At 40.8% G+C, this 22,536-nt stretch overlaps 3 protein-coding genes across 16 annotated transcripts in view; 2 read left to right on the forward strand and 1 right to left on the reverse strand.

Moving 5' to 3' along the window:
• PBRM1 (polybromo 1) overlaps positions 1-5,175 on the forward strand; it is a 61,052-nt gene extending 55,877 nt beyond the window's left edge. For 12 of the 13 annotated variants that reach the window (XM_060239938.1, XM_060239946.1, XM_060239945.1 and 9 more), the window contains 3 exons: positions 98-165; positions 1,226-1,442; positions 1,786-5,175. In XM_060239938.1, coding sequence (XP_060095921.1) covers positions 98-165; positions 1,226-1,442; positions 1,786-1,958 — 458 coding nt within the window. In that variant the 3' untranslated portion in view covers positions 1,959-5,175. The remainder of the gene's footprint in view (positions 1-97; positions 166-1,225; positions 1,443-1,785) is intronic. The other variant, XM_060239944.1, reaches the window with a different exon arrangement.
• Positions 5,176-7,556: 2,381 nt separating this feature from the next.
• Positions 7,557-13,001, reverse strand: LOC132571499 (ubiquinol-cytochrome-c reductase complex assembly factor 5). 2 transcript variants are annotated; one of them, XM_060238301.1, is made up of 4 exons: positions 12,893-12,948; positions 10,509-10,635; positions 9,922-10,116; positions 7,557-8,593 (listed from the first exon to the last, which is right to left on the reverse strand). In XM_060238301.1, exons 3-4 carry the CDS (start codon positions 10,070-10,072, stop codon positions 8,535-8,537), a joined length of 210 nt encoding a protein of 69 aa, XP_060094284.1. In that variant the 5' UTR covers positions 10,073-10,116; positions 10,509-10,635; positions 12,893-12,948; the 3' UTR covers positions 7,557-8,534. The 2 variants fall into 2 exon arrangements, with proteins under 2 accessions (XP_060094284.1, XP_060094283.1); XM_060238300.1 differs by lacking the exon at positions 10,509-10,635 and having other exon boundaries at positions 12,893-13,001.
• Positions 13,002-14,013: 1,012 nt separating this feature from the next.
• NT5DC2 (5'-nucleotidase domain containing 2) overlaps positions 14,014-22,536 on the forward strand; it is a 50,059-nt gene continuing 41,536 nt past the window's right edge. Inside the window, exon 1 of the mRNA XM_060239928.1 lies at positions 14,014-14,554. Within this exon, the coding sequence (XP_060095911.1) occupies positions 14,176-14,554 (379 nt within the window). The 5' untranslated portion in view covers positions 14,014-14,175. The remainder of the gene's footprint in view (positions 14,555-22,536) is intronic.

The raw sequence follows: 22,536 nt of genomic DNA on the forward strand, positions 1-22,536 counted from the left end.
TTATATTTCAGTTGCTTATTAGACATGTATCAGAAGCAGAACTTTTTGTTGCTGATCTGAAATAAGGCTCTAATTTTGTTTTCATTTTGAAATACAGGTGTAATAGGCCAAAATGTTTCTTCCATGGTAGGAGCTCCAGCCCCAGGAAGTCCATTTGGACAGCAAGTAAGAAATGCACATGAAAATCCTAATAGTAATATTCCAGTATATATACTACTAATATTCTGCTTTTGAAGGAGCTGTCCACCTATATTATAGAAACTGTGTCGTCTTTTTAATTTGCCAACAATTCTTCCTTATTACATTTTGTCTAATATTTATTTAAACCATTCATATCCCATCTTTCAAACATGAGAGATCAGATCCAGTCCAGAATTTCTGCAAGCAAAAATGCAGAGGAGGGGGGGGACCATGATAGTGGCCTGTGCTAAGTTAAATTTATTGTATCCCCACATTCATTTCCTCTTATGCAAGATGCTGTGTACAATCAATTTCTGGGCAAAGGTAGGGAGGGAAGTGCTGATTATTGCAGAAGAGGAACTGCACCAAATTTGTTTATATTTCCACTTATGCATTGCTGGATGCAAGGCAATCCAACTTTTTCATTAAAAAACACAGTGAAGTCACATAAAACCTCAAGACTGGTTTCAATGTCTGTTGTAGGAGTTATAGAATATAACTGTACTCTCAACTGTGCACTGGAAACAGAAGGTGTTAGAAGGGTTAAGTAGAATTGCTACAAGGTTTTGATTTGTTTTTGAAAGGACGAGTAGTCATCCGTACTGTTAGTTCTTCATGATTGGGTAGGACCAGGGCTCTGAAACAACACTCACTTCTTTCCCAGTAAAGATCTGAATCTTGAATGAAGAACCAGTTTGGGTTTTTTTTAATGACATATATTAACTGGTTTTGCTGTACATAAATCACATAACTATAGGTTGGATCTATGTATGACTGGAAGAAATTTCTGTTCATGCAAGCAGAGACCCCATTTCACTTTTAAAGATTCCTCAGTCCTCAGGAACAACTGTTCCCTTAAGAACCTAGCTTCTGTATCCTTGTGATGTTATTCTTTGTCCTGATGTTCATCCTGCTCCATGAGACATATTTTGAAAACTGAGCATATTCACCAGAGCATGTTCTGTCAACTTTTATTCATTGTGATTCACAGGTTTTGTTACAACTTTTAAAACACCTTCTGGCTTATTATTTTTTACTATTCTAGATGGGTATCCTTGGCCCTCCAGGCCAACAGGCACCACCACCCTATCCTGGTCAAAATCCCACAACTCAGCAGGTTATTCAGCAGCCTACAACTCCTATGTTTGTTTCCCCTCCGCCAAAGACACAGCGGCTTCTTCACTCTGAGGCTTATCTAAAATACATTGAAGGTCTAAGTGCTGATTCAAATAGCATTAGTAAGTGGGACCAGACCCTTTCAGGTAAGTGTAGTTATGGTTTGATCGATGAGGGTATTTTAATGTCATATTTGGAAGCGTTGGCCCCTGTCCTGGTAGAGATGGGACAATTTGATTGTTTAAAAAACATTTGTTTGCATTACTGGAATGAGAAATAGACAGAGATGGCTTGGGACATGATGAATTAAGTGATATGGATTGATAACCATAGTGTAAAACTTTTATTTTAGACATATTTATAAGTGGCTTTGATTTGTATACTGCCTTGAATGGAATGAAGGTGGTATAGAAATGCATCAAATAAATTAAGTAACATGCATTAAAAAGTTAATGCCCTTTTTAACTGAAGGTTCTTTCACCATTTCAGCCCGAAGGCGTGATGTCCACCTCTCAAAAGAACAGGAGAGCCGTCTTCCTACGCACTGGTTGAAGAGCAAAGGGGCCCATACGACAATGGCAGATGCACTGTGGCGCCTTCGAGACTTGATGTTGAGAGATACTCTTAATATCCGTCAAGCATACAACATAGAAAATGTTTAACTTTTTGATACCAACATATAAAGAGTTCGTGGAACAATAGCAGTTTTAGTTATTGGTGGGGGTGGGCAAACCGTTTTTATTGCATCTTACTGTACATTGCAAGATTTTTTTTATATAAGGACACTTTTAATAAGTATATTTCACTTTTTGTTATATTATGTTGACTTTTCTTAAATATACAGACTTGTGCATATGGTTCTTTGACTTGGAAGATAATCTCATATTTGGTTATAAATGCAAAACAATGTTTCATCCTTTTCTTTATTCTGAGATTTCTAATGCCATCAATTTTTTAAAAACAACAAAAGAGTGTTTACAGTTTCAGTCAGAAAAATGTGAAATCATTCCTGGTTTACATCTTAGCAGAATGAGGACTATGTGCTTCTGTAGTAGTTACTTCTGGCAGATACATCACATGGACTAAAGTACTTGCTCTAAATAAACCTGTTGGGCTGAGGTGGTGATAGGAATCAACTTGGTAAGTGTTAAATCATAATTGTGTGGCTGTTCTATGGGTCTCAGAGCTTTTTATTAAAGGACCGAAAAGCAATAACTTTGGATAGAGTAACTTCCAACTGGTATTTGCAGTTCCATTTGTTATTTGCAGAACTGTAACTATTGGGAGTAGACTCATCAACAAAAGTAAGAAAGCGTGCATGCGCTGCTAGCAAATGTTGGCCTAAGGATATATTTATTGCACTTCTCTAGTATGAGATCTCCACTCATCACCACTGCACTCCCGGGGGGCGGGGGGGGGGAATTAGAGGAAACTTGCAGATGTTTCTTGCTGTTTTAAGATGGTTCAGGTTTTGATAGGAAACATAATGCCTTTTATCTCCAAATCAATAACAGAACATTTACATATTAAAAATTAGATTTTTAAAGGTGCAAAGTTTTATCTGGCAATTCCTGTATTTACGATTTTTTTGACATTCCTATCGCCGGAAGCAGAACCAGACATTTCATTCTTTGTACAGTTTTAAGTCAATATTACAAGTTGAATACAGATTTTAACTTTAAATTTGAAAGGTAAGTAACAAGATGTTTGGAAGTACACTTGCATTTGAAAACATTTGTTCTGTTAATGATTTGGTATTGTGTGCTAAAGGTTATTTACACTGACAAAAAAGCATTGTCCAGTTGTTGAGAATTTTGACATACATAATTACAACTGTAGTGCAATGCTTATAATGACAAGATAGCGTAGTATAAAGTTTATAGATAAATGATTCTGTATATCTATATCTATATATATATATAGAATCAAGTGTTTTACGTTTTTAATTAAACTTCCAAGTAAATTCCTTGGGAACACAGTCTTAGGGCATTTGTATTATAGTATTTGCTTTCCTTTAATGTTGGTTTGCAATCTGGAGACTACTTATAGGCATGTCTGAAGTCCTGGGTGAGGCCAGTTAGGCCTTTGTTAACATATGCCACCTCACTGTGTGGAAGTTAGCTGTACAAGTTGTCTGGCTTCTTACCTAGGTACATAATGGGATTTCCTAGTTTCATGGCCTTTAGCTGCTCAGGATGTATCTGGCAGTTTATAAAAATAGTATTTTACGTTTTTATAGTTAATACAGCTTTAAGTTGTGACAAATATTGGAAAGGCTCATCAGTCAGTTCAGTTTACAAAAGACACAGATTTAAAGAAATTTCTACTAACCATGATAAACCTAGAATAATGAGATTCATGCAGTATTGTGGTGGTGTGATCCTTATTTTGATTACAAGGTAATTTGATAAAAGATTTGTTACATTATTGGTTTTAGAGAATGAATGGTTTGCCAGGATAGATTACCTTTATTGGAGCAACTGTTAGTGTAGTTAATAATTAAGTTATATTTCCTTACCTATTTTTAATGCAAACCTAGAAAATGTAAATTACATGTAAAATTAATTGACAGTTTAGGGTTTGTTTCCATGGTACTAAATGATGATGTATAACAGCAAGTAGCTTGTTTAATATGCAAGCCCAGAAGATTCAGTTCTTCAAATGAGGTACTAATGTAAAATACAAATTAGCATAAGAGGAAATATTTTCCTTAAATTCTAAAACTGAATAATTTGTGTACACATATCCTTAGTTTGTGGCCCCTTAACAATATTTTAGAACATCATAGACTCCCAGAAATGCTGCTATACCAAGGTCCTTGCAGCACCCAGAGGTCTTCCTTAGCTTTGTGCTATCTTCCAGCATTAAACCAGTTCATGCTTGGAAATGCTTAAGTTAGTGCTTGGGTGCTGCTCTGGATCGTGGCCAGTATATTTGACATTACCTCAGACATTGCAGTTTTCAACAACAAAATTAAAAAGACAGCTTGTTTTAGTTCATTCTAGTTCTTAGAACCATAACTTTACTAATACAATCATTTTTAAACATTGCAAAAATTACACCAAAGAACCTGAAATTTATTTATTTATTATTTATTTATTTTTAAAAAATACTACTTTTAAGAACAGGAAGACACCTTTTGGAAGCTATATAGGTCAGAAAGATCAGTGTTGGAAAAATAAATCTGCAGCGTTGTCTTTCCCAGGCTTTCAAGCAAAGGGCAGCTTTACCACTCCTAGTGGACCAGGAGTAAACAATTAGAACTGTAAATGAGGCCTTAGCCTTTTCTTTATGGCAGTGCTGAGCACTGCTCCTAGACCATTGGGCTGGCCCTAATTATTTTAATTTATTCCAAAATTATGTCTGTACTGGAAGCATTTCATTATCATATTGGGTTTGAAATTTGGTGGCTACAATCCAGTATTGCACAACCAGCTAATGGAACTCTATTCCAATTATAAATTGTCCAAGAAAACAAACTATGTCTTATTTGTGCCCATTTGAACCCATTTGTTGTTTTCCACTGCCACGCACTGTATTAGACTAAAAGGACTTTTGACTATGGAAATAAAAGTATGGGAAGTGGTTGGCTTGCGTTAGTGGAAAATATATATTTCATTAAACCAATTGGAAATGGTCATCTCCTACTTCTTATTCCCTGCTCTTTCCTTGAAGAGCAGCTTGTTCATGTAATAATTCAAATTGATGTTTATAACTTTTCAGCATATGTGCTTTTGGACCTGGTTAATCCATGCCTCATTTTTACTCCTGGTTGTATACTCCACTGAGTAAAGTGGTAACCAGTCAATATGCATGTATTATCAGTTTGTCTTTCTGAGGCTTTTGATTTAAATAAAAATAGTTTGCAGTTTGGATTAACCAGGTTTGATTGTTCCATTGAGATGTCATATCAATTTTAGTTTTCCATGTGTGCCCTGTAAAGAAAGCACTGTAACAAGGTTGTGTATGCTGTTTGTTATAGTATTAGATGACCAGATTTGAGGCAAAGGGAAGATATGTGGTGTTAGCAGAACTGGGCACCATTCCCCAAAAGAAACAAATTTTGTTGTGAGTGAAGGCAGTATCTAATTTGCTTACTGCTTGGCTGATGAATTATCACCCAAATCCACTGGATCTAAGCAGCATAGATATGATAATGTAATAGATCTCTAGGGATTATTTCATATTAGATCAAAATGGATGGAAATTTGTACACTGGTTTGCAGCCTGGGTGGATTAAGCTTTTGTAAATGTAATTTTTGACCAAAAATATAACAAAACTTCTCTTCTGAACTTATCTGAAGACTGTATTCTTCTGTTATAAATAGACCCAGTACATTTGATTCTGCTTGTGAAGCAACAGGATCTGGCACAGTCAAGACTCCTTTCTACATTTATAAAGTTCCTAAAATGGGCAGTTTTTCAAATTATTATGGTTTTGTATAGGAAAACATTTGTCTTAAATTCCTAGTTTATGCAGTGTGTGATTCACAGGTTTTAAATGAGCCCTAGAGCTGTATATACAATTAGATACTCTGCTGCTGTTACACTGTAGCTATCATATGCAGCTGTATGTTTTGTCAATACAGGAAAATCCAATTGCAAATGACCGCTACAGTGTAACAATAGCACAATACTAGTAATGTGTGGATGCATATCCAAGTAAAAAACTCTTATACTGAATTAGACCATAAATCCATCTAGCTCAGCTTTCTGTTCGGAGATGGCTCTCCAGATTGTCTTTCCCTAGATTTGCCATCTGAGATCTCTTAATCGAGAGACCCAAGATTGAGCCTGGGATTGTCTGTATGCAAAGCATGTACTGTACAGCTGACCCACAGCCCATGCATGACCTGTTAATCATGCAGGTGGCACAGAGAGTCTGGGTAGGCTTAAAACAAGTTTTCATATTTTATCTTATGTGTTAGATCCTGGAAGTGTTTTCTTCTCAGGAGAATGACCTGTGTCAGTGGGTCTGATTTCAAATTAAAATGAGTAATTTCTATCTGAAAGACTAATACAGTGCCTGTTCCTTATAGAAATATAAAGGTACAACTGTTTATAGCAACTGGAGGCTGAGACTAAATGTACTGCAAGGGAATTCAGTTGATGTGTAATTTATGTGTCAGACATATGAAAATGGAAATGAATTAACTGGTACAACAACAGCACTCTTACCCTGCTGTGGAATCCAATACTGTAGCACAGCCTCTGAAATAGTTTGCTAATCTGAATGACAGAAGTACAGAGCTGATCAAGTATGCTGAAGATATGGTAAAGGCATGCTAACATTGACATTTTACTTTGTCGCTGTTACAGTCTTGTGCATAGCAGGTACCAACTAGCTGAAAATGTGAGCTGTTCCATGTTGCACTGAGATGTTCCGAAATGTTGCTGACTATAGCACTGTTGAGAACATAAATGAAAAGCATCACCTTGATGTATCATCACAGAAAAGATGTAGATGAAGATGCACAGGTTGCGATGCTTCAAGGGGGACAAACTGTTTTCCATGATTCCAGTGACCCAAACAATGGGGCTACTGTGGCTTCTTCATAAATAAAATATAATCAATGGCTGCAAGGAGGTAAATGCCTTGCTTCAAGTCAGATGGGGTAGATAAGCTGTTGAGTTGTGCTGCCAAGTTTTAATGAGCTCTTTTACAGCAGCACTGAAAACTGTACTCTCTGGTTGGAGAATTATACCACCAGTTTCTATAACCACCTGGAAAGCTTTTTTAGAAATGGGCTAGGGTTAGTATTTGTATAGCCTTAAAGTCTTATTAGAAAGTTATACAAAAGATGTGGGGCTGATAGCCTTGTTAAATGGAAAGTTGCCGTTTAACTTCATTCTGTTGTATCTGCACAGCAGGAAATACTGTTGTTTCTTTAGTGTACATATTGGCCTTGAAACTTCAACAGTCTTTGGGCACTGGTAGTTGTGTCCTTCAGACCAGTGGTTTCTGCTCTACAGGAACGTGCTAGTGTATTTTCCAGTACGATGGAATAGCCACTTTCTACTAAATTAAATTCCACTTGACCTATAGGCCTATATCAAGATTAGACTTAAGGAGACAGCAGAAAATGATAACTAAAACTGTTAGTACAATTCACAATGTAATGGTTCTTGAAACTTTCATATGAGATGTCCTGCTGGATATCTTTAATTTCTTTTGTGGAAATGAGATCCACAGATAGACATTTAGCATGATCCACATTTTGAGAACTTCCATTTATGATATAGACACCACAAATCAGTCATTGATATTACTGTCTTGTAATTAGGCTGAACACTCCCTTGAGATACAATATTTTGTCTGAAGATAAAGCCATGGCAAAATCATTCCTAAATGAAAAAAGATTCAATATAGCAAGTTTGCAGTGGTACGCATATAAATTAATGATTAAATTTAGTCTCAAACAGGATAAATCCCAACTTCTAAAATGCAATATAATCAGTCATCTTACACAGTTTCTGGATACCCATATATAGCCCAGGAAAATCCATTCTCTACATCCACAATGGTGGAAGAAGGAGACAACTAAATGGGAGGCATGACAAGACTTGTCAGTTCAACAAGGATTTCCCTTATTCTGTGGGAAGAGGATAAGAAACCTAGGACAGACTAATGGGGACCCTGCTCCCCTTACTCTATTGGAAGAGTTCAGTGAAGTCAATCTGCAGCTCCAGCTGACTCCCATTCCTCTGGTCAACATCTAAGAAAACACAATATTGCTTCCTGGAAAAATTCAAGATCATCTGTTTGCAGAGCTGCATTGCTTTGGTTGCTGCTGGTTGTGGATTACCACAGCCATAGATAGTGGTTAAGAGCGCACACTCTAATCTGGGAGAACCAGGCTTAATTCTTCACTTCCAAATGCAGCTGCTGGTGTGACCCTGGGACAGTCACGAGTTTCTGTCAGAGCTGTCTCAGTCCTACCTATCTAACAGGATGGCTGTTGTGGGGAGGGGAAGGGAAATGAGATTGTAAATGGCTCTGAGACTACGAGTGAAGGGTGGGGTATAAATCCAATCTCTTATTCTCGATACTGATGCAGAATGTGATATGGAAGCAGCTGGCATTGTACCTTCAGCCTGGGTGTGAAAACCACATCCCATGGTACCAGCTACTATCACAGTGTTTGATTTGAAAACTTAAACAAGTATTTTAATTTAACAGTAAACATCTGGTGTATAATAAAGGTTTCATAATTCATGAGCTACTCAGAAACAAAAAATCATCTTTGTTCCAAACTTTCATGCTGTCTTTCAGATTGCTTTCTACGGTAAACATCATCTGTAAAATAAAAAAAAAAGTTTTGTAGAAAAGTAGTTTTTTTAAATCTGAAATTTTATTAAAGTTTTTTTTACAAATACAAACACATGTGTATTTCATGTGTACAATAATTTTCAAAGAACTTATCAGTACAGCACAAAGTCTAAGTATTTTGCCTGTATTGAACATTCAGTAGATTTTTCATTTATGTATTTTTAAAATACCTTTTTTCTGACAAATGTATTCGATTTTAAAAGCATCTCACATGTATTTTTTTTCTAGACTCACCAGTAAGTAATTAAAGTTTAAGGGGAGATAAATACAAAAGCAGACCAGCTATCTTCAGGAGGCAGGGGGACTATCAATGGTAGGAGGACTTTCCTAAAGAAAGGGTTGTCTACTGTGATTAATTTGTCACTAGCTCATGTTGCTCAATACAGTTTTTAAAACTGTCTGGATTTGTTTCATATGTTCTGAGAACCACTGGAATGAGCTCCAGCAATCATCCTTGCTGCTGAAAGCCAGTTAAGAAAAGTTTGTTTCTTTACTGGCTGGACTTGATGGTTTGGTTTTGAAGAACAGATCTCAGAATATCTTAAACCTGGGGTAGTTCACTTATGCTCATAAATCTATAGCTCAGATGTGGATACCCCAGCCAGAAACTACCCCGCTCTTGACCTTGAGGGGGAAGGTCAGTGGACATGTAGCTGCACAGAAGCTCATACACCTGCATATTACCGTACCAGCTTTTTAAACTCTGATCAATGGTGTGGTTTGTTAACTAAATGACTGCAGACTAATGATATTGAAAGGATTAAAATAACTGCCCATTACGTAAAGCTACTTCTCTGCTCTAGTCAAAGCTGAAAGTAATGGCAAACAATGGCAAGTAAAATCTTCTAGTATGATTATTTATACAATCATTCCCTATAATGAAATTGACGGTCATATCATGCATATCTGCAAAACAGGTTTGCCCAAAGAAAAGGCAGTGGTTTTTGCCATGTCAAACAATTCACATATACTTACAAATTATTTGTAAAGTTAAAAGATAGAAATGGCCTGATAAAGATTACACTCCTTATCCTCTGGGAGGCATGGAATGGAGTGCAAAAGCAGCGAGGGAGGGGGAGGCTAACAGATCAAGATCCATCCTATGGTATCCTGAAGGGGAAGGTGGGAATCATGAGGATACCCTGATTGCCCTCCCCAGTGATTCCTCATAGCCTCTCAACTTGTTTGTAAACTTATTTTAAAAACAAACAAATAATACAAACTGGGAATGATAGCAAGTCTAGCATTTAACAATCACAATGATGCTAGATAGTTCATCTTATAATAATACTTACAAAATGTCTCTTTTCCAATTCGGACATTGATCATAAACCACTCCATAGCACCTCCAAGGATAAAGAAAAAAGGAAGAAATCTATACACACCAAAGCGCTTTTTTCCTGGCACCATGTGCAATAACTTCCTTATTTTATGCTTAGCCAGCATTTTACATGGGATTTAAGAACCTCTGCAAGGTTGTGGGGGGAATCCTGAAAGACACAGAGTAGGAATAATTAGGAAATAATGGAGGGAAGTAAGCACTAGAGTCCCACAAGGATCGGTATTGGGGCCAATACTATTTATTCATGATCTGGAGCTAGGAGTGAGTAGTGTATTGGCCAAATTTGCAGATGACACCAAAGTATTCAGGATGCTGAAAACCAAGACTGACTATAAAGAGGACCTTCACAAACTGATTTGTTGAGGTTTCCTCTCACCCCAAGCCTGGGATGAGAAGACCTTTTTTAAGTATGCAAAGCAAAACAAATTTACAAAATACTAGACTAATTCTCATTCCAAGCCTAAAAGCCAGTAGTCTTTTTTTTTTTTTTACTACTTCCCAACAACACCAGAGTGAAAATTCTGGGCCTCTCGGAATTACCAAGAAAGTCAGCCCTGCAAGGCTGGCTTGCAGTCCGAGCTTCCAAACTAAGATGTTGCCAGTAAGTGGCTGGATCCAAGTCTTCTGGATTTAGTTTTTGAGGCTGCAGGAGACAATCCACAGAAGCCTGTGAAGGATAAAAATTACATATCTAAGCATATGCAGCATAGTTACCAGTGTAATCCACAAGATTGCTAGGTTTAGCATCAAAACTCTGGTTCTCGGAGACAAGTCAGGACCTTAGCCCATACAGGAACAGCACTTCAAGATGGATCTCAAGCAAGGCTGAGCTGGGCAACCACTGCCATACTTTCTGCCTAATGGCCACCAAGCTGGTACAAGACAAAAGGATAGCTATTCTGATGGGCTTTGGACCTGAATTAGTCAATCTGAGAGGTGATGTAACCAGGCCTCAGATTCAGTGGTAGCTCACAGGAGCGCAGCTGCTGAACCTTTCTGAGAGTTCCACCTCCTCATGAGAGTTCCACCTTCTTGTCCATTGACTAGTATGTGCAGCTGCGTAACAATCCCTGGATGAGCTCCACCACCTATTTTTCTACAAAACAACCCCTGGATGTAACTCTTCTTGTTGCTGAGACACATGACAACAGTACTGCAGATTAGCTGTTTCTTAGGTACAAGACCATCTCTCAGATGTTTGGAATTTGCTGATTAAGAGACCCAGAGAAGGAACATACACCTTCCTTGGCCAGATACAAGCAGTTTAGCCTGAAGGTCACAGCTCTGTTGTTTTAATGATCTCTCTGGAAAAGGATGTTGTAAGCTATAAACCTGAACCAGGATTTTTACACTGAGCAAAACTTGTAGAGAACCATTATTCTTTACATGGGTGAGTGGGCAATAATGTGGCAAATTAAGTTCAATGTTGGTAAGTGTAAAGTGATGTGTGCTGGGACAAAAAATTCCAGCTTCAAGTGTAGGCTAATGTGATCTGAACTTGCTGAGACTGAGAGGGAAAAGCTGTTGGGGTTATAGTGGATAGCTCAATGAAAGTCAACCCAGTGTGCTGCAGCAGTGAAAAAAGGCAAACTCTATGCTAGGTCTTATCAGGAAAGGGACTGAGAATAAAATGGCAATATTGTAATGACCCTGTATAGATCTATGGTGCGGCCTCATTTGGAATACTGTGTACAGTTTTAGTTGCAGTATCGCCAAAAGGACATTGTAGAGCTGGAAAAAAGTATAGAGAAGAGCAATTCAGATGCTAAGGGCGTTGGAATATCATCCCTAAAAGGATATGCTGAAGAGCCTGAGACTTTTCAGTTTAGAAAAGAGATGACTAAGGGAAGGGGGGGCATGATAGAGCAGGGGATAGATCTGGCATAAATGTGATCTTGTTGGGCCTGGCCATGTGTGTCATAAAATGTAATGCCAGGTAGAGGAGATACAAACTTTATAAAGGACACAGACAAACACAAATATTTTTTTTAAAAAAAACTTAAAATAAAATGTTTAAAACATTAGCATTCCTTGGTCTTAAAGGAATCCTTTTTATCTCTCCTGTGTGATCCAGGGAACTGGGCAAAGTTTTTCTCCTTTTCCCAGGGGACCGGGGAAGTGGGGGGGGGGGAGGCTGAGCTAATAGAAAGAAGAAAGCCTTGCCTTAGTAGCTCTGCTGTGCAATTGAGAGCGCCTGGCAAAGCAAGCAATTCCTCCCCAAGGGAGGAGCCTCAGCCAATAGAAGAAAGAGAGGCTTGGCTCAGTAGCTCTGCTATGTGATTGAGAGAGCCTGGCAAAGCAAGCTGTGAAGCAAAAGGAAGCAACAAGGAGGGAGAAGGAAACAGCCGGTTGTTTTGAGGCCTGATAGGAGACCACCACCACCACCCCCAAGCCACATGATTTGACACCCTTGTGATAGAGATTTATAAAAATTATCCATGGGATAGAGAGTTGACAAAGAAAAAATTTTCTCCATCACCCAAAATATTAGAACTCGGGGGCATCCAATGACGCCGCTGGGCAGTACGTTCAGAAGAAAGAAAAGGAAACAATGCTTTACATAGTGACTGAAATGTAGAATTCATTGCCAGAGGATGTAGTGATGGCCACAGGAAAAACAGCTTTAAAGGGGGATTAGATAGATTTTTCCACTATGACAGGTTTAGCAGGGCATAACTCTGTTTAGGACTAAGCAGGCTTCTGAGTATACAGGTATAATGAAAATCACCCAGCGAGCTTGTATGGTGGAGTGGTACGAGACCCGTGACTGAGGCCCTTCACTTCTAAATGCATTTTTGAGGCGCCACCCTCGAGGTTTTTTCCCACTTATTCCCACGCACTATTTCCAGCAACTTTTTCCCACTCAGGGAAATAACGACACCCCCTTCGAAACCCAACTATCAGGGCGACCGCCAGCTCCTCACCTTGGAAGCGGAGTCTCGCAGAGGAAGGACAGGATACGCGAGACGCCGGAGGAGGGGCAAGTCAGCGGCCACGTGACCAAATGCTGTAGAGAAACGCACTGATTGGCTTGGGCGGTTAGGGGGCGAGGCTGGTGCTAAATAGGGCGCAGCTTGTGGGGTGGGCGGAGAAATCTTTGGCGCGGTGGTGCTTCATGGTGCTCGCTGTTAGTACATTGCAGTGAAACCGCTGGCTTTTAAAAAACCGGTGCAATCCTATGCCTCTGTACCCCAAAATAAGTCTCACTATGCTTAACGGGTCTTCTAATGTAAGTTCGTGTAAATTGCAGGCTAAAAGCTGCGCGCGAGTGGTTGTGTTGTACGACAACAGCCGTTGTCTAATTATCAAAGAGTTATGTTGCAAATCAAACCATGATTATACACTAAACAAAGCAGGAGTCAAGTCTCACCTTTAGGACCAACCAATTTTTATTTAAAACGTATGCTTTCGTGTTCTAATTAAAAATTGGTTGGTCTTAAAGGTACGACTTGACTCCTGCTTTGTTCAACTGCTTCAGACCCGCTTGGATCTATCTACATGATTATACATTATTACAGAGTGATAATGAGTGACCTTTTTCTGTGAAAAAAGTATGGTGTCGGTACAGGTCGAGGCTAAGGAACTGGCGGGACCATGAGATTCATTATCACGCTTCTCAAAAATTTATTAATTTAAAACAGAACAGTTTGAGTTTGCACATATGCTTAGCGCGTTGATTATTGGCATCTTTGGTTGTTAATGAAATAATGGAAAGGAGAGGCATTTTAAGTTCTGACTCGGCTCTCCTTACATACTTGCTTCAGCCCTCTCCCCTTCATTACCGAGTTTTTCTCTCCAGGCGCAAAACTGCACGGACTGATGGACAAGAATCACCACGGTAAACATTTTAAATACCCTCCAGTCAGGCGAGCGAAAGGATACTTGGGAGTGGTAGTTTTTGAGTCAGAATGATCAGACCTAAATCATAGGTAAAAAGCGCTCGACATGACTACAAACCCCAGAGGGCGTCATGATTCAGTCGCGAAAGTACGTCGACCCGCAAGACTCCTAGATGAGGGTCCCGGTCTCGGGATTGGTTATTTTGGCTGGTTTTTCATTGGCTGGCTGTGTTGGAGGGTAGCTGGATCCAGTCGTTCAGTGTTAAGCGGCCACCGCTTAGAGTGGGAGGTGCTGCGGGAGCTCCGTGGGTCGCTGAGGCGATGGTTTTGTGAGCCTCCTGGAAAGGGGTTGTCTGCGCAGCGAGCCTATGGCTGCCGTTGCGGTGAAGGCTGCGTGCAGTAGCCTCTGGAAGGGCAGCGGTGCCAGCCTGCAGCTGGTGGCCGCTTCTTCCAGCCACAGTGGCGGCTGTTCTAAAGCCAGTCCTTGTGGTGGAGGCAGCGGCGCCGCGGAGCTGGGAAACGGGCACGTCGGCTGCGGCCAGCAAAAGGCTCACCAGCATCAGTCTGCGGGGTATTCCTCCCAGCCCCCTTCTGTAAGCAGCAAAGCCAAGAAATCGGCGGGACCCGGCCATGCCGCGGCCAAAACGGCAACTGCTCTCTTGGGCAGCCAGCCCAGTCCGGTCGAGGGGATCGACACCAAGTCCTACCTGTGGGCTAGGTACCACGAAATGAAAAGGCTGGTTAACGGTGAGAGCTGCCTTTGGCCGGGACTCTGGTTCTTGTCCGTCTCTTTCGTTTGTTTGCTAGAAGTAGATTCTGAACGTGACTTCAGCAAAGTGTACCATTAAAGCGTGGCCCCACAAAATCGGGTCTTCTTGAAAGCGATGTGCGATTATTTTCGGGGCGGAGGGTCAAGTCCCAGGAAGCTTTTCAGCCGGCCAAACTAGCATTAGGAAGACGCATGCAGCAGCTGTGGTCTAGGTTCCCGTGGGAGCCCTGTGGCCAGAATCCCATCTGATTGCCTTTAACTGAACGTGTTGGTTCATGTGCTGCTTGTTGCTGTGGCCAGAATGAGTTCAGCCTATAGCGTTTAGCCTTTTTCCAGACGTGTTGTTTTCAAGCTAGTCTTGTCTTGTATAAAGAGGAGAGTGATGTGAACCTGAACTAACTCAAATTTTGATTAAAGTCCAGTACCACCTCAAAGAATAACAAAATGAGGTATGAGGTTTTGTGAGTCACTGCTTCAAATAGCTGAAGCTCATTCCCTGCCATGAATTTTGTTAGTCTTTAAGGTGCTACTGGACTCTTGCTCTTTTCTACCGCTACAGACAGACTGATACAGCTATCCATCTTGATCAGCTTTTGATATCTGATGGGACGCAGTTTAGTGCCTTAAATCATCTGGCTGTTGTGTATCTGATTTTTTTAATTAGCAAATTGATCTGTTTTGTTTTGTTTTAGTTAGTTCTTTTAGAACTTATGTAACTGTTTTATTCCTGATGTGACCTGCCCTGAGCCCGTTTCGGGAAGGGCGGGATAGAAATGTGAATAAATAAATATCTTGTTGTTATATAGTGGATTTAAAGCATTGCAGAGAAGAGATCATAGTGTGGACAGCTCTTTATTAGGGGCAGCATATGGTGATGGCTGCTTCCACAAAAGACTTACTAAGGGCCTGTGGGCCAAATCTATATACAACTCTAATCTCCCGTGCTAGCTTGCCATTGGTTCATTCAGACAGGCAGTGGTCTGTGATTGGTGTAGGGTGGCAGGTATTTGGATCCCACTTCACATTGTTATACAGTCCCCAAGCTCTGCTTTCCTGGCTCCAATGAGCCAGCAGGAAATACATACTTTAAGGCACATACATAACATCCCTTCCCCCTAAGTTTGCAAGCCCTATTGTACGTAGTCCTGTAGGTACGCTGACTTGCGCCGCTTGCATGTTGGCCTTCTGAATTCTGGGGCCGCAGGCAGGGAGGCTGTGGCCTTGGGTGCAGTGGGGGCCCAGTAGCATTGGAGCCTCGGCCAGTGGTTCGGGGGTCTTCCTGATGCTAGGCTCCAGCCAGATGTTCCGATTCCCCTTGAGGCGCGGTGTTTGTTGAGCTGCGGCCACCGGGGCAGTCGCTTCTTCTGCCTCCGGACTGTCGGCCGTTGAGGCATCGGGGCTTGCTGCCCTGCCCTCTGGTGCCTCGCGGGGCCGTAACTGGTTTATGTGTTGCCTCATTGTGAATCCCTCTTTTGAGGTGACTTCATACATTACAGCCCCCAGTACCCTGGAGACTCGGGCTGGTATCCATGCTGCTCCCCCTCCAAAGTTTTTAGCGAACACCAGGTCCCCTGTGTCGAACCCTCTGGGTGCCAGGACCATCTCCGGTACCTTCTGTAGGTTTGAGGCCTGGTCCAGGTGCATGCGGTCTAGTAATGTGTCAAGCCTCCTACCCATGAGCAGTTCTGCTGGGCTTCGGCCGGTTACCGTACTAGGGGTGTAGTGTTGGGCGAACAGGCATTCGGCTAGGCAGGCTTCCCAGTCGCCCTGGATGATGTGGTGGAGCGATTCTTTGGTAGCTTGCACCATCCACTCCACTTGGCTGTTTGTGGCGGGATGGAAGGGGCCGACCTTATATGCTTTATTATATTCTGGCTACAGAAGTCTTGGAACTCGACCAAAGTGAATGCTGTCCCGTTGTCCGAGACAAGGGTGTCTGGCAACCCATGTGTATTGTGAAGGGCCAGCCGTACAAATAGTCATGACATTTCTTTACTCCTGCAACTATAGCCAGACGCTCCTTGTCAATCTGCACATAGTTGCGCTCTGGCTTTTGCAAAGTTTGGGAGTGATATGCCACTGGGACCTTGTGGCCGTCCGGCAGCACATGAGCTAAGACTGCCCCCATCCCGAATGTTGACGCATCGCAAGCCAAGACAACTGGCAGCCGCTTGTCAAAGTGCGCCAGCAAGCTGTTGGAAGTCAAAATGTCCTTTACTGCGGCGACCCCAAACTAACGGAGCCCTTTTGTCCAGTAGGTGGTGCAGAGGTTCTGCTACCACCACCTTGTGGGGAAGGAAGGCGTGGTAGAAATGTAGAAGTCCGAAATATGATTGTAATTCCGCCTCGTTCCTTGGGGCGAGTGCATCACAAATTGCCCTGATTTTGTCCCTTGCCGGGTGAATCCCTTGCTCATTCACCTTGTACCCCAGGAAGTCATTGCTGGTAACTCCCAATTCACATTTCTCTGTCTTGACCTTCAACCCCGCCCCATCAAACCGCTGTAATACTGCTTGGAGGCGGGATACAAATTCCTCCTCCGTGGCTGTGGCAATCAGCACATCATTGAAGAACGGCATAATTGGTTGAAGGGGAAAAACAGTGAGATGGTATAGATTTTAAATTTTGTGTCTTCTTAAAAATGAGCAGATTTGTGAACTATATATAACTATATATTTTCACCCTTTAGACTACACAGGACTCTCTGGTTTTGTTGTGTTGCATTAAGGTTTAAAATGGAGAGGGCGGTGCATATGACTTTGCACAGTTTAGTATCTCAACTGTGCTGGAGAAATCAGCTACACATGCTTCATTTGCACACCAAAGATCCATAGCTATGGTTTGGGAGCTGATGTGAAGGTCCAAGAAAAAAGAGAGAGAAATTTGGGGTGGGGGGACAAGTATTTTTGACCCTGGGGTTTTATTTCAGTTTTTCCAATTAAAAAATTCTGAGGAATACTGCGTTTCCCCCGTTGATTATTTTTTCATTTGGAATTAGTGAAATACTTCTCCAGCAAAGTTTTAGTCAAAATGAAAAAATATGGAAGAAAATCTGTAGCATTAGATAATTCCTCTGTATACTGTAGACCAGGGGTGTCATTTGTTATGAGGGACGGATTTGACATGAATGAGACCTTGTTGGGCTGGGCCATGTGTGTTGTAAAATGTAAGGTAGCGGAGATATAAATTTTATAAATGGCACAAACGCAATTAAATATATATATTTTTTACTTAACATAAATTATGCTTAGAACATTTGCACGCTTGCAATATTTTGTTTAACAGTCTCTGATAACTTGCACCTCTTGCTCTGAATTATTGCATCAAAATCTGAAGACAATGTCTGTGCTGTAGCAATCTTGAGTATGCTGTTCATGGGTGTATCTGTAAATTGCAAACCTACTTTTGATTTATTGACATTCATTACAGAAATCTCATGCTCAGTGTCCTAGGACCTAGGGGAAAACATGAAATGGCTGGGCATTGTGAGCTTTTGTAGATAAGCTGCTTTGTGGTTGATCAAGAACATGTGAAGGCACCATGACACAGACTGAGGGCTATGTGTTTATCGACAGAACTATAGTATTCCCAGAGAAATAACCACAATTCCTTCGAGGCAGTGCAAGAATAGGGAAACAGCCATGTACAGTAGTCAGTATCAACCTACTGTCTGGGAAACCTAGGTTCAGAATCCACAATCTACAAAGGAAATGTGTTGGACACACACTCTCAGCCTAATCCACCTCACTGAGGGCTCACTGTTATTCCGCATCTGAGTAGTCTACATTGCTTTTCTACTGAGAAAGACTGGATCAGGAGGGCATTAATACAGTGCAAAGCGAGCTTAACAGGCACACACAAACTGTGGCAAGGCAAAAAGCTCTTACCTTGAATAAAACTGTGCTAGTTTTAGAGGTGCTTTTTGTGTTTCTCCTCTGTCATGCAGCCAAGCAAAGTAGCCTCCCTCTCATTCCCTCTTTTCCCCATCCCTCTTCCCCAAAGGAGAAGGAGCCTTAGCCAATGGAGAAGCTTGTCTCTGTAGTTCCATTGTGCAGTTGAGAGCCTGGCACAGTGTGAGCTTTGATTGAGAGAGCTCTAGCTGTGCCAGGCTCTGTCGATCGCACAGCAGAACTATAGAGCCAAGCTCCTCCTTTGGCTGAGGCTTCTCCTTCCTTGGGTTGAAGAGGGGGAAGAGGGAATGATCTGGAGGCTGCTCTGCTTGGCTGCATTGCAAAAAGAAACACAAAAATTGTGACTGAAGAAACCAGGAGGAGAAGAAGGAAGCAGACAACAGCTTGGGGGGGGGGGGGCATGATAGGAGCCCCCTGGGGGCCAGATCAAGCCTGCAGGCCACACATTTGACTCCTCTGCTGTAAACATAAGTGTCAATATATTGTTGAAATTAAATTTATGTCTACTATATACAGAGGAATCACCTAACGCTGTGTTTTCTTACATAGTGATTTTTTTTTGGCAGTAATTAGTATCATGTATGTTAATAAGCAGTGTAGTGTTTTCAGTTTTTAACTTGATATCCAGATTGGTAGTTCTGCCTGATATGACTATATGAGACTATTTTCTGTACAAATAAGTCATTTTATATGCTAAGTAAGTTATTATACATTTTATGTTAGAGCAGCGAAATAAGTTTAGGTTTCCTAAGAAAGTAAGGACTGGATATATTAATTTTTCAAAATTTGTTTTCCCTAGAAAAACCTGGGGGAACCCCAGTCTCCCTCTCCCCAGGCTTAAAACTTCCTGGAAATACCACATTTCACCTAGTTTGCTAACAAAGAATTTTTAGAAGGAATGCACTGTGCAGTGTTGCTTAATGCTAACATGGACATCAGGACTTCAGAGGGGGCACCAAGGCTAGATAGGGCTCTTCCCAAACCTTTCCTTCAGTTTACTCAGCTGCTGTTCTCAGAATGCTAAGTCTTAGAAGTTCTTCCTTCTGAATTCGTCCATTCTTTCTCTCCATCTTTATGTCTGCTATGAGGACAGGCCATGTTCCTACAATCTCTCTCCATCCTAGCTTTGATAGATTGCTAGTCTTTCCTGTCCAGTATATAGAGTTCTTCACCAATAAAGAACTTGTACTTCCCTTCAAAGCTAATAAGCCTCAGTGTGACCTTTATTCTTAAGCAGCCAGGCATAATTCTGTTGTGCAAAGCTAGCTCAAGCTTTCAAGAATGTGCAGCTACTTTACAGGGGCTGCAGCACAGTTTAAATGAGACACTGAGTCCACAGGTGAATTCGTCACATTTAAATCCGCCTCAAATATCTTCATTTTAAAAAATCCTCCCTTCTCTCTGTTTTCTTATGCTGATTTAATGAGATGCTGGCAGGGCAAAAGACACTTGTAGGTGATCCCAGGTTGTTGGTTTTTCTGCAGCTAGTAGCCAGGTTTAAATGTTAAACTGGATAAGCACAGTGCCCCACAGGGAAGCTTGTTGCTTCTCCTGTATGATGCTTAAAGTGGGTCTCTAAGTGAGCTGGCAGTATGGAAATAAATTCAGTACGTAAAATAGATGCGTTACAGATTAATAAATCTCTCAACCTTTTAAGTCCATTAATAAGTGTCTCACCTCTCTAAGCCCATTAATTTCAATGAGAAACTGTTCAAACTCAGTGACCCACAGGAAAGCTCTTTACCTCATAACTTCAATGGGTGTAGAAGGGTGGAAGTCTGCATAGACTGGCACTGGTTGTCTGCCATACTTTCATGATCATACCCCTAATAGAAATAGAGGAACTCATTCTGTTGTATGATTATACGGCAATAACAACTCTAATAATGTGCTTATAGAGGTCTCTAGATGTAATTTCCCTACTGAATTTTTTTTTAACAAGATGGCTTTATTTTCAGCCCTCTTTTTGTGTAGCTCAGCCTGTAATGCTTGGGGAAATTAAAGTTCTTTTTCACAGTTCTAAAGTTTTAAAACATTACCACTGTATTCTGTTTCTTATCAAAATTTATTAAAATTTTGTTTATTTAGATAGATAATTATAACCCCCTTTCCCCTTCAGTGGGAATTCAAAGGGCTTATAAAATCATTCTATCCCTCTCTCTGTTTTATCCTCACAATGATCAGGATTTTTTTTTTTTTGAGCAGGCGTGCACAGGAATGCAGTTCAGATGACTTGGCATCAGGGCGTGTGGCCTAATATGCAAATGAATTACTGCTGGACTTTTTATACCAAAAAAGCCCTGTGTGAAACAATGGTGACATCAGGGGTGTTGCCTAATAATGGTCAACATGGATCAAGCTAGGCTTACAATAGCTGCTAAAGCATTTTCTACAAAAGAAGTTCTGAGAACAACCATGTGATATAGGTTAGACTGAGGATATGTGACTAGCTCAAGGTCATCCAGCATGCTTCCATGGTAGAGCGGGTGTAAGGTTTTGCCCAAGTTCAATCATGAGGCTGCTTAGGTTGGTTCAAAAGAAGCTTAACTGATGAGGCTCGATGTAAACATTAATGGCATACATTGCAAGACCAAGTCTTGCCAGAATGAAGTGAATTGGCAGATCCTTAACACTTATAGATTTCAACATAATGGCTCTCCTTTTCCCGTGCCCACTAAAAGACTTTTGAATTAATATAAAGTCCTTTTCCATGTCTCAGTGTTTCTTCCCGTTAAGGTCACATTCTACATACTCTTCCCATTTCAGTTGGTTCCTATCAGTGTTACCCAGGGAGACTAGATTAGCATTGTGCTCCTCTTCCACCTGCAGGCCTGGAACATCCCACAGCCCACAAAATACTAATTAGATAAAGAAATCAATGGGGTTAATATTCATGTATACAATCATAGTACATTGTATAAATGCATTATAATAATGAATCATTAATGAGCAAGGATAATAATGCCAGCAAAACAAACAGCAGTGCCATCTCAAGCTATAACTTTCGTGAACTTGTTCCTGATGGTGGGGATCTGAACCAGGTCTTTCAGATGCTAGTCTGGCACTTTATCACTACACTACACTGGCTATTATAATTAGCAGCTAGGTTTATTTCAGTGCAAATGCATTAGGGCTTTAGCAGTTATTGTAAGCCTGGCTTGATCCATGTTGGCCATCTTAGTGTGAAACTCTCTATGGCTCTTGTGACCTTAATTTGTTTTTATGCCTTGTTATTTATATCCTACCCTTGCCTGTGGAACTACTTGTAAATATTTAACTTTTTTTTTTGCTGTTAGCTGTCTGATGTAGATTCCACTTGGATTCCAGTGGTAGCAACTTCTGACAAAAGTTTGCCCTATTTTTCTATGGATTTGTTTGATTGGAAAAAGCAGTCTTAGTCAGCAAAGTGGTGGGGTTTTGTTTTTGTCTTGAAAACTGCTTGAGAACTTGGAGAATGTGGAGTTCTGAATGTTCTATGTGCCATGAATTGCAGTCTTTTTACAGAATCTGTTTTTGCTCTCATGACATTTTACTTCCTCATCCAACAGGGGATTGGACTGGATAGCCCGTATGGCCCCTTCCAACTCTGTGATTCTTCTTTCTGTCCTTTGGAATCAAACAGTGCTTTAATGTGCGCTTTCAACAGTTGCTAATTATCTGGCAAAATGTATTTCTTTGCCTGGCTATGACCTTGCCAGTTGCATGGGAAATTGAAGATGATCAGTATCTTGTACAGTCCTGCTTTCTCACTTCAGCCCAATCTCTTGTTCATCCAAAAGAGAGATATCCAGAACAGAAAAGGATACAAAATGTATCTTCATGAATGGAATAGCTAAAGTGTTTAGAGAATAATAAAGGCTCTAAAGAAGGTGTGTTTTTTAAATAGTTGTTGCAGTTCCAGGTAACACTTAATTTTTTACTTGCAAACTTTGAAAGGACCCAAATAATCTGTTAAGTAAATTTGGGATCTCTTTACTTCAGATGCAGGCAAGTATTCCTTGTTTCCATATATTAAAGTAAACTTCTAAAACAGCTTAGAAATAACCTAC

Source organism: Heteronotia binoei, chromosome 5 (assembly GCF_032191835.1).
Source record: "Heteronotia binoei isolate CCM8104 ecotype False Entrance Well chromosome 5, APGP_CSIRO_Hbin_v1, whole genome shotgun sequence".
NCBI lineage: Eukaryota > Metazoa > Chordata > Lepidosauria > Squamata > Gekkonidae > Heteronotia > Heteronotia binoei.

Excerpts from the sequence above, each read along its gene's own strand:
- LOC132571499 (XM_060238300.1), bottom strand. The coding sequence starts at position 10,072 with ATGCTGGCTAAGCATAAAATAAGGAAGTTATTGCACATGGTGCCAGGA. Across the intron at positions 8,594-9,921 it reads AATTGGAAAAGAGACATTTT|ATGATGTTTACCGTAGAAAG; the intron begins GTAAGTATTATT and ends TTTATTTTACAG.